The sequence below is a fragment of the Phalacrocorax carbo genome, chromosome 2 (assembly GCF_963921805.1).
Source record: "Phalacrocorax carbo chromosome 2, bPhaCar2.1, whole genome shotgun sequence".
NCBI classification, from domain to species: Eukaryota; Metazoa; Chordata; class Aves; order Suliformes; family Phalacrocoracidae; genus Phalacrocorax; species Phalacrocorax carbo.
Genome location: NC_087514.1, coordinates 55,725,030 through 55,738,654, shown reverse-complemented (window position 1 = coordinate 55,738,654; position 13,625 = coordinate 55,725,030). Strand labels below are relative to the sequence as shown.

Below are 13,625 nucleotides of genomic sequence, written 5' to 3'. Positions count from 1 at the left end.
GTGGTAAGAGCTAAAGCAGTGGACTACCTCTGCTTTCAGAGTAGGAGTTTCTGGACGTAAGCCAAAGCATATTAGGAGGAAGAGCTGCCAGCTAGCATAAGTGTATACGGTGTTCCTTCGAGAAGAGGTGGCAGCAGTGGTGGGGATCACAGTATAGATGGTTGAGGAAATGTTGTCTTGAAAATGGCTGTAGTAGCTTCAGGAGCCTGGCCTTAAAGGTGGGCTATGTGCTGATGTAGACCATCTGGATTCAGTAAACATGAGAACTTTTTTCCAGAGCAATCTACAAATCCAAGCTATGAGAGAAGTAGACTGGCAAGCTGACAGAAGCTTTTCAAACCCTGCCCGTGTGCTGAAATTTCACTGCAACAGAACCCTTGCCAAGGCATGTTTAGATTTTGATGAACAGGCAAATTCTGATGAATTTTTCCCATCAGTTTTAGTTTTTAAGCTCTGAGTCTTATTCAATAATCCTGCTGTGCTGAAATCTGTTTTCTTTTATAACCTGAATGCTGTTATGCCTAAATCCCATCTAATCCACTGTATTTGTTACCATAATAATGCTGATGCAAAACAAATGTTATATGCCATTGACAGGAAAATGTAGAAGGTGAAAACTGTGATCTCTGTAAACCAGGATTCTACAATTTGCAAGAAAGAAATCCTCAGGGCTGCACAGAGTGTTTCTGCTTTGGGGTTTCTGATGTCTGTGACAGCCTAACATGGCCCATCAGTCAGGTATTTATATGTTTTGTCCATCACCTAATATTCTTTCCTAAGGCAGCTGAAAAATGTACCATACTTCTCTTTGACATGTGCCCAAGTTAACTCCAAATTCTGGCATGTGTCTCCTTACAGAGGAATGGGTTTTCAGTGTCATTCGGCAGCTCTGAGGTAGTCAGTGTGTCATCCCAGTGCAGTCTTTGGTATCACTGGCTTGCAGTAATACCAGAAGTATTGGCTAGTGGAGGCTGCAATAATGCACTAGAAAAACGCATTTTTTCCTGACCTCATGCTGTTAAAGTTTCTTTGCATATTGAAGAGATTAACCCAAACCTGTTTCCTTGCTCTCATACCTATTGAGCAAGGCTGGAGTGACCTCTGGCAATATTGCCAATACTGTTTCTGAGAAAACAGAGTGATAATAAATATCACTGTCTTCTAAATAGACATTTCTTGAGTAAGAGGGCTTTGGGGGCACTATTTTGCCACCTAATTCCTTTCATATCTTTGCAGAGCTGGTCACGCTATAGTCCCCTGTTCTGTGTGCCAACGAAAAGAGAGGAGATCAGATCAAATTGACTGAAATTCTGAGATGCTTGTATAAAATTCTTTCAGTGAGAACAACAAAGTTCTCTGATCTTGCCCCTCTTCTGGGACTCTGGATTTAAGTTCCCTCCAGTTCAGCCCTATCTATAAATGGGGACAATAGGCCACAAAGCCCTTGAAGTTCTGTAATTCTATCTCGGGGAATTACATAGGTATAATGCTCATTTTATTGGGAGGATGAAAATCACACTCCTTAGTTTTTTGTTCCCATCTAATAAAGAAGTAGAGAAGTCTGAAATGGCATATTTGCATGTATTGGATGTATTGGATATCAGACTTGGCTAATGAAAGTGTTATAGATCCATCAGTTCGAATGAATATCTAAGGAGAGGTTAAGTTTAGTGACTGCCTTCTCAGTGACACAAAGCCTGACTCCATCAATATTACTATTCCTTCTTGCAGATATCAGACATGACTGGATGGCTTGTTACTGATCCGTATAACGCAAGGAGTGTGCAACCTCAGCGAAGCCAATTTGATGGACCCCATCAAATAAGTATTAATAACACTGAGGCTGTGAAAGTACTGAAACATACTTATTACTGGTCAGCACCTGAGACTTATCTAGGAAATAAAGTAAGTTGTTAGCTAGAGTTAAAACTCCTTCATAGTTTTTCTATTTTAGTCAAAACATAGTGCTCTAAAGATATAGTTTCTGTAATTATTACCAGACTTCTCAATCTATCTCTGCTCTTCAAATCATAGTGTTCCTGGCCAGACATCCCCAGTACCTTCTTCTTGCCCTTTGAGTGCATTCATCTCCCCACTTCCTTCTCTGCCTATATTTGATACAGTATAATCTCTTTTTTTTTCTCTTGACTGTTAGTAACTTATATGCTCACATTCCCCATACTCTTGGCTCCTGTCCCAAAGCTTACACCCTTCACACCTTGTCCAATACAGTAGGCAGGAGCATTAAATTCCTCTTACCTGCCTCTTGGCCATCTCCCATTTTGCATTTATTAGTTTCCAACCATCTAGTCTTTAATTTTAGCCCTGGTTACTACCTAAAGCTCTGGATCTCCTATTTTTTTGCAACAGAATCACAGAATAGTTGAGGTTGGAAGGGACCTCTGGAGGTAGTCTTTCCCAACCGCCCTGCTCAAGCAGCATCACCTAGAGCAGGTTGCCCAGCACCATGTCCAGTGAGCTTCTGAGTATCTCCAAGGTTGGGGACTCCAAAACTTCCCTGGACAACCTGTGCCAGTGCTTGGTCACCCTTACAATAAAAAAAGGTGTTTCAGTTTGTGCCTGTCGCCTCTTGTCCTGCCACTGGGCACCACTGAAAAGAGCCTGGCTCTATCCTCTTTGCAACCTCCCTTCAGATGTTTATATGTATTGATGAGATCCCCCTGAGCCTTCTGTAGGCTGGACAGTCCCAGTACTCTCAGTCTTCCCTGATGTGAAAGATGCTGCAGGTTCTTAATCATCTTAGTGGCCCTTTGCTGGGCTCCTTACAGGATATCCATCTCTCTCTTGTACTGGGAAGCCCAGAACTGGACTCAGAACTCCAGCTGTGGCCTTACCAGTGCTGAGTAGAGGGGATCTTGCAACCTCACTTCTTTATTTTTAGGCCAATCTCTTTGCCCATGCAGCCCCATTTCTTAATATGGTGTCCCAGTGAATGAAAACAAGTCTCAGAAGTATAACAGTAAGGAGTAGTTTTGCACAGGGCAACGCTCACTCAAATTCTGGTCTCCTATTTATTTAATATAGGTCTAACTGTTGGTACTACTCTTTAACTTACTTTGAAGTAAGCAGCAGCAGGGGCTAAGGAGCCTGAAAGGTGGAATATGGAATGTGAATGGCTCCAACATGCTGTGCCCCTTGGCTAGGACAGTAGTATAAACCTCTGCTGTTTGTTGAAAGTCCTGTAGGTGTTTCACTGAATGAGGGCACTTATCTGAATCATCTGTAGAGCCTTCAGCTAGCTTTCCCCACCTGCACAGCAACAAGCCAGTGCTTGTCCCTGTGCTGATACACACGGCATGTTAAATTTTCCCTCAAAAGTGGTATTTGTAAGCCATGTACTCCTGTAATTTGGACATTGTACCGTCCCATGTCACTTCTTTGTGTTGGCTGGGGGTTATCGTGTTGTTAAGACTTTGCTTTTTGTTATTTCAGCTCACAGCTTTTGGTGGAGACTTGAAGTATACGGTATCTTATGACATTCCAATGGAAAGTGTGGACAGTGATATAGTATCTAGTGTGGATGTCATCATTCAGGTGAATTTTTTTCCAGCTTGTTGCTCTTCAGACACTATTAGGAATCTATGAAGGGGCTAAAAAAAAGGAAAATAAAATAATATTTCTATAGTAGGAGTTTTGTCAATTTTAAGTCCCTTCTTAAAAGTCACTACCAAGATTTTGTTACTACTCATTTCACTGATTTTCTGACCCATTTGTCTGAAATTGTAGGTATACAATACTAGTTCTAAATGATAAATACTTAGATTTTAACCTGTGTGTAAACAGGTGAAGTATTCATTACCAAATGTACAAAGCACTTTACAAAAGAAGGTACCATAAGCTGGAAGCACTTATGTTTATGAAACGGATGAGTGTTCTTGCCGATTGCTTACTTTTCTAGATTTATGCTACAGTTAAAAAGTAAGGCTCTATACTGAATTCAGACGCCTCTGAAAAAGCTTTATTTTGTAATACATACTTCACAATAGAACAAAGGAGAAAAGAGGTTCTGTTTTGTAGAGGAGTTTGATTTTTTAAATTTCATTTGATTATTTTTCCAAAAGAAAATCCAGTATTTCTGAAGTCTCTGAACCTGAAGAGAATGGGATTGTAGTCTTCCTGAAGCCATGGAAAATGCAGACCTTTTACTTATATTTTTTGCTAGTGCAAGAAATCTAGTTTGATTGCCTGTTTTCTGTGTTATCTGGATGCATACCTGACACTAAATGTAATTGCTTAATAAAATGTGCATGCAGATATGGAAGATGTTTTCTCTGTCTTTCAATTTCAGGGTAATGGGCAGATTTTGAGTACAAGAGCAGCAGGCTTGTCATTACAGCCATATGAGGAGTACTCTAATGCAGTGAGATTTGTATCGGAGAATTTCATAGACTTCAATACAAAAAAGGCTATAGACCGAGAAAGGTTGATGACTGTTCTGGTAAACATGACCCATCTTCTAATCAGGGCCAACTACAACGTTGCCAAAAAAGCCACGTACAGGTGAGGGGAAGTTAATCTATATTTTTCTACTATTTTTGTGCATATGAAACACTATTCATAGTGGCATTTTTCCTAAAGTTATACACTAATAATTTCTAGAAAAAAACCCATATTTTATTGAATTTTCTCAAGACTGTTCTTGTCCCCAGACACATTCATGTGGAATGTGTGGAAAAGGCCGTTTAGTTTTTTTAAAGATATCTGATAGCAGAAACATTGATTTTTGCTTTAAAGGAATACTACATAAAAGCCTTATTACAATAGCTGCTTTGTTAGAGGGAAATACCTCTGAAACTCTCAACAGTATGCTTATTTTGGTTTGTGCAAGTTAATCCATCACTGACTATTGAAAATCTGTCATTAAAGATGTTGGCTGTAATTTCTTTTAATGCCTGTTTGTAGTTGTTACTGACGCTTATCTCTAAGGGAGTACTTAGTAGGAAAATTGGTCTGGAATGAATTAACTGGTCATTCCATAGTCTCAAGTCAGCATTAGCAGTATCTGCGTCAGACCTTACAGATCTGTTTTACCTGTTCTCCAAGATATACAAGAATGAAGTCTTATTGCTCTCAAGGGAATCAGTTCCAGTGCTTCATAATTTATGTACTTAATTGCCTTAGCCTCACCAAGAGCGTTTCTTCCTCATTCCCTAATTTGGCAGCATTTCATGTCAATAACATTGGATTTGGTACCAGATTAGCTTTGTGCCCCTTTTGTGCCTGTGAGGAGCGGTGATATTTATGTCCATTTAGAGATAGTGTGTTCATCTTTCTGGAATGTTTGTAAAGATTTAAATAAATCATTTTACCTGTGCCTGACAAGTTTGTCTCTGCTGCAAAATGCCATTGTTTGTAGTAAGAGATTTTGCTTTGTTCTGTCATGTGCAGCAGCAATGAACTGGTGCTGTTTCTTGCTACTTACCCACCTGCAATATGTGTCTATTTTAGACATGGTGCAGTAAAGCTGTCTTGTTTCACGACAGCAGTAGAAGGCTGCCCCACCAATATACCTCTTAACACCATGACAGAGGGGGAAGGGTTTGTTTAAGCCTCTCCATAGGAGAAGAGACAATGGTAGTAATATAATGATAACAGGAGGAGGGCACATCTGCTCCCAGAATTGCAAATGTGGTGGTAACACTATGATCATAGTCTTTTTACAGCAGAGATTTGTGCCTGTTCTTCAGCTGTCACTGCCAGGGAGCAGCACTCAGCGGTGTTACTCCTCTAGAAGTAAACTATCCTGTTCAAACTCAAGTTTGGGGGGACAAATGATGTGATGTTTTCATGCTTGATCCTAGGCTGGACTCTGTGACCCTGGATACTGCAAGTGCAAATGTTATAGATCTTTCTTCAGCACCAGATGTGGAATTCTGTGAATGTCCTCAAGGTTACACAGGAATATCCTGTGAGGTAACATCTTGCAGTGTTTTATGTACGCAAAATTATCTTTTTTTCTGAAGGGATCTAGGTTTTAAAGGCAGGCTGCAGTTGATAATACTGCCATAAAAGTATATGTTCTGTGGTGAAATGCTGCCTACTATACTGTATGCAATGCCGTAGATATTTTCTTCCAAATACAGTAAATGGGATTTTAAACTTATTTCTTGAATTTTATTTGGTGGCACTAAAAGATGGTGATACACTTTAGGACACTAGTGTTGCAGAGGGAGCAGGTGTAAAAGCTCTGTGGAGCTGTTTTGAGCTTACCTTGCTCATTAAGAGCTCTTTTCCTGGATCTGAATTGTGTACAGTTTATTTCTGTTTTATGTCATTAGGTTTATGGAGGCAATAAGGAATCTTAGCAGGGAGGAATGCTAGCCTTTGGAAGATCCCACGAGGGTCAAAAGTGTCACGCACGGTGGTGTCTTATATATCTGTGAAGAGAAGATTAGGCAGGCAGAGCACCATCTGCAGAATAGCAGGAATTATTTTGACAAATAATTTTAGTATGAAGCCTTGTGCCATAGCGTCATTAATGATTCTGCAGAGGAGGTAGAACATCTGTTTTTTATTGTCCCATAATAAAGAACTTCACATATTCAACTGCACAAAACTTATGTGCCTCCAGGGGACAAAGGGCTAAATCAAAGTTTCATGAAGTTAATTCTTATCCCCTTTATCCAGTGCAAGTAAAAAACAACCACCAGAAAAGAGCTGCAATGACATCAATAGAGTTGAAAGAGCATTCAGTTGCCACAATGTGAATGAGTCAGATGGTGGGTGGTCGGAAGTAGGCTCTCTGAAAATGTTTTGATGTGTACTTTTAACACACATAACGCTACTGCTTTTTTCCCCTTGTTTCTTTTCAGTCCTGTCTCCCTGGGTACTACCGTGTGGATGGAATACTCTTTGGAGGTATTTGTCAACCCTGCAAATGCAATGGGCATGCAACTGAGTGTGATATTCATGGTGTTTGCTTTGTAAGTCATCCTTCAAAGTGTTTGTGTTTTAAGCATCTATTTAGGAATTAGGAGAGCATTTTGGCTGTGGGAGACAAGTTTACAGTGTACGTAGGTTTCAAGCTATGGGTACCAAGTGTTTATTTGTCTTGCTGTTCATTGTTTACTTCAGAGCGTGTTCGTGGGCTCCATTAAAGTGTTCTCCAATAAAGGGTTTGTTTCGGTTTATCATGTCAATTGGGGAATAATCAGAACTAAAATACAAATGTCACCATACACTGGCTGATAAAAATCTTAGCTTTGCTTGCTGAAGGTAACAATAAAACTTTTCCTGAAAGGAGCAGAATTAAGCAGTATTTTGGGTGAATATCTGTTTTCAGGTATATGTGCATCTTCCATGACTGACATCAGTGGAAATTACACATTACCTTCTGAAGAGAGAATTTAGCTCTTAGATTTCTTCTGGAATTTAAAGGCCACCAAAATAAAATGGCTAAACACCAGTAAGAAATATATAAGAAGTTTGTTACTGCAGATGTGTGCAACATGCAAAATATGTTTAAGTTTGTGTATAAGTAATGTGTCTGGTTTCATGGCGTAAGGTATATTCTAAAATGCAGGAAAGAAACGATTAGGATTTTTGTTGCAACTCAGAAAAACTCCCACTTATTTTCAAAGTTCTACTGTGTTTTTCATGGCTGTCTGCTTGACTGTTATACTGCATGCGGACTCCTGCAGCGTTCCCTCAGGGGCTAAAAAACCATCAAGAGTAAATATGAAAATATTTTTTTCCATGTCTCACAGGCTTGTCAACACAACACGACAGGACCTTTCTGTGATCAGTGCTTGCCTGGCTTCTATGGAAGTCCATCCCAAGGAACTTCTGAGGACTGCCAGCCCTGTGCATGCCCTCTGAGTTCTGCTGCAAACAAGTAAGCTGTTAATGTCAGATTTTCTTTTGCATCTTCAGTGAAATCAGAAAGTGAGATAAAGAAAAAAATATCATGAAACTTGAAGGAGAGAGACAGGACGTTTTTTTCTCCCCCTTTGCTGGAGCGTATCTCATAGAAACATTGTTTTTCCAGGTAGACAAATGTATAGACTAAGCTAAGACAAGCTGGTGAACTGGTGCAATTTGTACATGAAGGTTGAAAGTAATACTTAGACCTAGCCTTGAACTTGGCAGCAAAATCACCGTTATCCTTCGTGTTGTTCCAGAAAACAACTGAAGGACAGAAGTGTTGCATGTGAGAAAGAGGAGCTCAGTACAGAAGTTGGACAGATTTTCTAGAAAGTGGGCCAGGTTTTCAGGAAGTTTTGAAATCTTCCTTTCCGTTAAAAGGAAAAAAAAAACTCAAGGAGAGTTTTTGAAATTATAACTTTATTTTGACATTTTGTAATGTTTAAAGCACTGATATTAATCTAGAAAAAAATTGCAATTTCAAAGTTATATAGATAGGTGCATGGACTTGAAGGGTGGATGTTGAATGTTTGTAGAAGTCCTGTGATTCTGTGTATTGATACTGACTGCCATAAATATTATTGCTAGTTTCAGTCCAACTTGCCAGCTGAGTGAAGAAGGTGGAATTGTCTGTGACAAATGTCTTCCAGGCTATACTGGCTCTAAGTGTGAAAGGTATGTATCCTAGCTTTGGGTAAAGTATACATATCATTGCCATCACTAACTGTTCATCATCCTACCTGCCTTGAATTGTTCATACACATGTACGGAACATTCCTAATAAAATTTTCCTTCCCATTTTGTCTTTGCCTGTAATACAGAGACACTTAGATAAAATTTTTAATAGGAAATACTCCCTTGGGTGGAGAGAGTGTTTGACATGACCGCATTGCAGCGGATAAAGTTTCTAATCTCTGGTGTAGGTGTGCTAATGGTTACTATGGAAATCCACTCACGCCTGGACAATCGTGTGCTCCTTGTGAATGCAATGGCAATGTAAACCCTCAAGAAGATGGCCACTGTGATACCTTCACAGGACAATGCCTGAAATGTCTGGGGAACACAGCAGGTCACCACTGTGAAAAGTGTGCTGATGGGTATTATGGGGATGCAGTGATTGAGAAAAGCTGTCGTGGTAAGCTATTACTATCACTCTCAAAATTTAAAGAACACAAAAATGTGGTCTACATGTAGCAGAATGGATAGGGAGATATGCACCTTTGCTGAAAGAGCTAACCTTCAAGTTGTGAGTTAGCAAGTGCAGGTTGAAAACTATGGGGCTGGGTTAGCCTGAGGAGGGAATGTATTATGCTAGGATCTGATACTTCATATTCCTGAAACTTATTGGCTTGCTTCTTAACACTGTCCCTCCAGTGGCCTGCTGTAGACATTTGCTACTTCTGGATGTTACATATAAGGCTGTAAGAAACAAACTTCTTAAAAAAAACCCTCTGTGAACAGATCCATTTATCTTTTAGCCCAAATATGTAGTACAGGTATTACTGTAGTATATTAACCTATAATACATATAATGTAGTATATTAACATCTGTGGTGAAATCAGGTGAAACACGCATTATGGACCAAATCTGGAATTCTTTATAAGAATGAATGCATATAGACAGACTAATAACTGGTTTTTGATTTGGTTTCTTTTTGTCTAAACATAAGCTTGTGCGTGCCATGTGAATGGTTCCCTTTCGAGTACTTGTCATCATGAGACAGGCTTCTGTCCCTGCAAATCAAATGCGATTGGAGAAAGATGTGATAAGTGCTTGGTAAGCAAATATTTACCTGTGCCTAATATCTACATTTTCTTGTATCTTGGCCTTCCTGTTTATCTATAGATATTGACTGGAGCAGATAGAGAGAACAGCAGCAAATGCATTCAGGGGAGAGGGGACCCGTTACTAGAGTGGAGACCAAAGGTTTGTCTGCACGGGCTTTTGTGGTTGCACATTGCTCTGCCTGTGCTCTTTGCAGATGTGAAGCTATATAGTTGACTCAGCACCTTTCTGAATAGGGCAGTTCAGGCTAGTGCTGCGCTTACTGACAGCATGCTGTCATGTTGGCTTACAGGAAAAACAAACTGAACACTCCTAACAGACCTGAAGGGATCTTAGTGCCGTGCTTCTGCAACATGAAGTCTGAGTGGGAATATCTGAAGAGTGTGGCTGGTGATAATAAATACTTCAGGACTGAATGCCAAAATGGGATTCAGCTAAAAGACAGGCCTGTTTTAATAACAAGTAGATATTCAGTGGTGATACAAAACAGCAGTTTCCAGCCTTTGCTAAGTGTAGAACTGCCTCAGAGACCAGAGCAGGATATCTGTCCAGTTACTGCCCTTGTGCCAGCCCAGCTGAATGCCTTTCAATCCACATGTACCATAGGTCACTGACCTCCTCTGTCCTGATCTTTCATTCACGTTCATAGAAACCTCTGCCTGATCAGCGCAGCCCACCCTAACTTTACAGAAATCTTTACATTAAAATAACTTCAGATTTTAAAGCATAAAGTCTCACTGATTAGATTAGAGGACCACAAGAACATTTTAGTGACCACTTTTTCACCCAAATGCATACTTGCATATAGCTGGGAACAGTGAAGAGAGAAGGCCAGGGAGTCCTCCCACAGCAGTCATCCAGTGCTGACCAATATTCATGCAGGTCACAACAGGGAAAGTCAACAAGAGAAAATAAGTGTGCACATAGTATTGACTTCAAAAGTTGACAAAATATAGCTCACACATATTTACTTCCTGTCCAACAGAATGGTTATTATGGCCTGCTTACTGGGCTTGGCTGCATTCCCTGCAACTGCAGTCAATTTGGCTCAGTCTCCGAGGACTGCAATCATCAGGGGCAGTGTCACTGTGTGCCAGGAGTGGCCGGAGAAAAGTGTGATCGTTGTGCTCATGGCTTTCATGCGTTCCGGGATGGTGGCTGCACACGTAAGCTCTAATCCATGATCCTTTCAGGGTGACTGGAATTTCTTTCAGAAATATATTTTATGTTAAACTCCTGCAAAGGTCATTTGTATTGGTGACTATATGGAAAAATCTGTACAACAGCCACCTAATACTTTGATTAAGCTAGGGAACATAACATTTCTTTGATTACATATTGTGTGGTTCCTTCTAAAATGTGGTGACTATGAAATAACTACTTATAAAGGTTGCATGAGAGAAATATTACATCCTCAATAGCACCTTTGTATCTTTTTACAAAAGCCTTCAGTTCTTCAGTGAGAATAGAAACTTTTTTTTCTGCAATCACAGAAGTTAAGAGCTACTACTCTTACAGATTTTTACCTTGTTTTTTTCATTTGATTCTTAAAAATATATTTTATACTTGGACGTCATTGACTCTATTTTCAAGTCATCACCTGGGTGTGTACAATTTTTAGTCATGATATTGAGGAAAATGTTAATCCAAATGAAGAACATGCCATCAAAAAAACTATTATGTTAATAAAACATCCTTTTCAACACAGTATAGCTAAAGGAATGCCTGCCTTTTCTCCAACCTGACAGAAACATTTTTTTCATGCCTCAAATAGCATAATAATATGAAATCTGCAGTAAGATTATATGATAGGATTATGTTTTAGAACATATATATACCGTGTCTTTACTTAGAATCAAAGATCCCTTAGGTACCTTTAATCATTTCAGTCTTGAAAATTTTGTAAATATTATCTAAACAACTAACAAAACCACTTTTCTGAACTTCTCCTTTTTAGTGAGAATAGAATTGCATTTCTTAAATAGACAAGTGCTTCCTGCAACAGTTAGTTATTATAAAAATAGTTATCCATCCATATTATTCACTAAGCAATTCTTGAAAAGTACTAATTCCTGAGATTAATCCTTTCACCTGCTTGAGAACATTATCCTATCTCCTGGTGAGTTTTGTATCCTCTATAATAGATTTTTTTTCCTACAAATTTACTCTTCTCCACAATAATTTTGTTTGGCTTTGTCAATTCCCCTGTGGAAATGCAGCACAGCTTTTTAAACCACCAAACAGTCTATGTCAAGAAGCACTAATGGGCTTTCAATAAAAAGGTGAAATGTCAGTGTGGTCATAATTTGTTTCTCAGTGATTAAGGATGGCAAGGAGTTCCTAGTGTACTAGGATAAACTGTACTGCATACTTAAGACAAGTAAGACTATCAGTGGTCTTAGAGTTTCTTCTCTGTAGCCAAAGCAAGGATCAAGTTAATCATTCAGTCTTGTTTCTCTTGCAGCCTGTGACTGTGCTCATACTCAGAACAACTGTAATGCTGATTCTGGCCAATGCATTTGTCCCCCTCACACTCGGGGACCAAAATGTGAACTCTGTGAAGAAAATCACTGGGGACTCTCTCCTGAACTTGGCTGCAAGGTATGGTAGGCTGGCTGAAAAGCCATGGCTGTTAAAAGCATTTCACCAGTTAATATCAGAATTGGACTCCTGTTTTGAGAACCGCGGTCTTCATTCTCTGTCTCAAAGTGTTAGTGCAACATGCTCATATTAAAAAAAAAAAAAAATTAAAAAAACCCCCCAAAACCAAAAACAAATGGTAAAAAAAACCCCAAACAAACGCAGACTGTAAAGTGTTTATTGAGGAACCTTCTAAGAAAGCTGTCTTTGAAAATAGTGATTTGAGTGTCTATTCTGAGTAGTGCATGTTTCATATTAAGATTCTGAAGTGTGTATTTTAATTTTTAATTGCATAAAAGTGATAATAAAACAGATATTTAGCAACAACTGGCAGTAGGAACCATAGTCTGTGCTAATCACAGAGTGAATCACAGAAGTTATCATAGAGTGATGCTATTATTGTTTTAAGAACAATGAAATCTGGCTTATCTTGAAAGTCACTTCATGCTTTTTTTCCCCAAATATTTAAAATTAAAATGGTTTAAGGTAGTTAATGTTTCGTGAATGGAAAAATGGTAACTCCCATTATCTCAGCTTAATATTTATGATTAAGCAGTAAAATGCCAACTCAGTGCAGACCCGAGGAGTAGCAACGATTTATGCAATTAGGTTCATACAGTAAATTCCTGAGAGGTATGGCATTGGGCCAATCTTTATTTCATAAATTTAAGATTTTAAAAAGACTCAGAATTACAGGAGCGTAATGGATAATTTCAACATAATCAACTTGACAAAGGTCTGTCATTATAGGCAGTAAGTACTTGGCAAATACAAGCACCAGCCAAATTGTTTTCTTTCTTCTCCCTTTAAATTTTTAGAGTAAGGATGATGAAATAGTCCTATAATGTCTGTTCAGAGTTTACCATCTTTACCATCTTCGTGATTTATAGCAATTTACTAGGCAGCCAGTCTTCAAACCACTGCTTTGTCATTCTTGCCTAATGTTCTGCAAATACAATGTGCTGGTCCCTGTGCATTTCCCTTGGAGTGTTCCTTGTGTAGGGTGTTGCGACAGCACTTGCCAACAATCAAGTTTAATTAAATATGTAACTGCTCACTTTTGCTAAGTTGTTTAGCATTCCTTTTGGTTACAGCATCACAGTAATTAACATGAATTACTGTAAAGTATTTTAGTCACCTTCTTGATGCAACAAACAATACTGTGATCTGCAGGCAACAGTCCCATCAGAGGCTTCCCTGTGCTGAATAGTCAGCTGTGGCAGGTTGAGATCCCATGCAATGTCTACTGGCAAACCCTGGAAAGGCACTTGAATGCTCTCGACATGGATGAAATGGGGGAGATGCAATCAGAAAC

General features: G+C 39.2%; 1 protein-coding gene across 2 annotated transcripts in view; it reads left to right on the top strand.

Moving 5' to 3' along the window:
• The window catches only part of LAMA1 (laminin subunit alpha 1), a 110,908-nt gene that overhangs the window by 46,974 nt on the left and 50,309 nt on the right, over window positions 1–13,625 (top strand). For both annotated transcript variants that reach the window (XM_064442969.1, XM_064442970.1), the window contains exons 11-22: window positions 598–738; window positions 1,732–1,905; window positions 3,454–3,555; window positions 4,310–4,521; window positions 5,823–5,934; window positions 6,834–6,944; window positions 7,728–7,855; window positions 8,473–8,559; window positions 8,808–9,019; window positions 9,555–9,661; window positions 10,656–10,836; window positions 12,135–12,271. In XM_064442969.1, coding sequence (XP_064299039.1) covers window positions 598–738; window positions 1,732–1,905; window positions 3,454–3,555; window positions 4,310–4,521; window positions 5,823–5,934; window positions 6,834–6,944; window positions 7,728–7,855; window positions 8,473–8,559; window positions 8,808–9,019; window positions 9,555–9,661; window positions 10,656–10,836; window positions 12,135–12,271 — 1,704 coding nt within the window. The remainder of the gene's footprint in view (window positions 1–597; window positions 739–1,731; window positions 1,906–3,453; window positions 3,556–4,309; window positions 4,522–5,822; window positions 5,935–6,833; window positions 6,945–7,727; window positions 7,856–8,472; window positions 8,560–8,807; window positions 9,020–9,554; window positions 9,662–10,655; window positions 10,837–12,134; window positions 12,272–13,625) is intronic.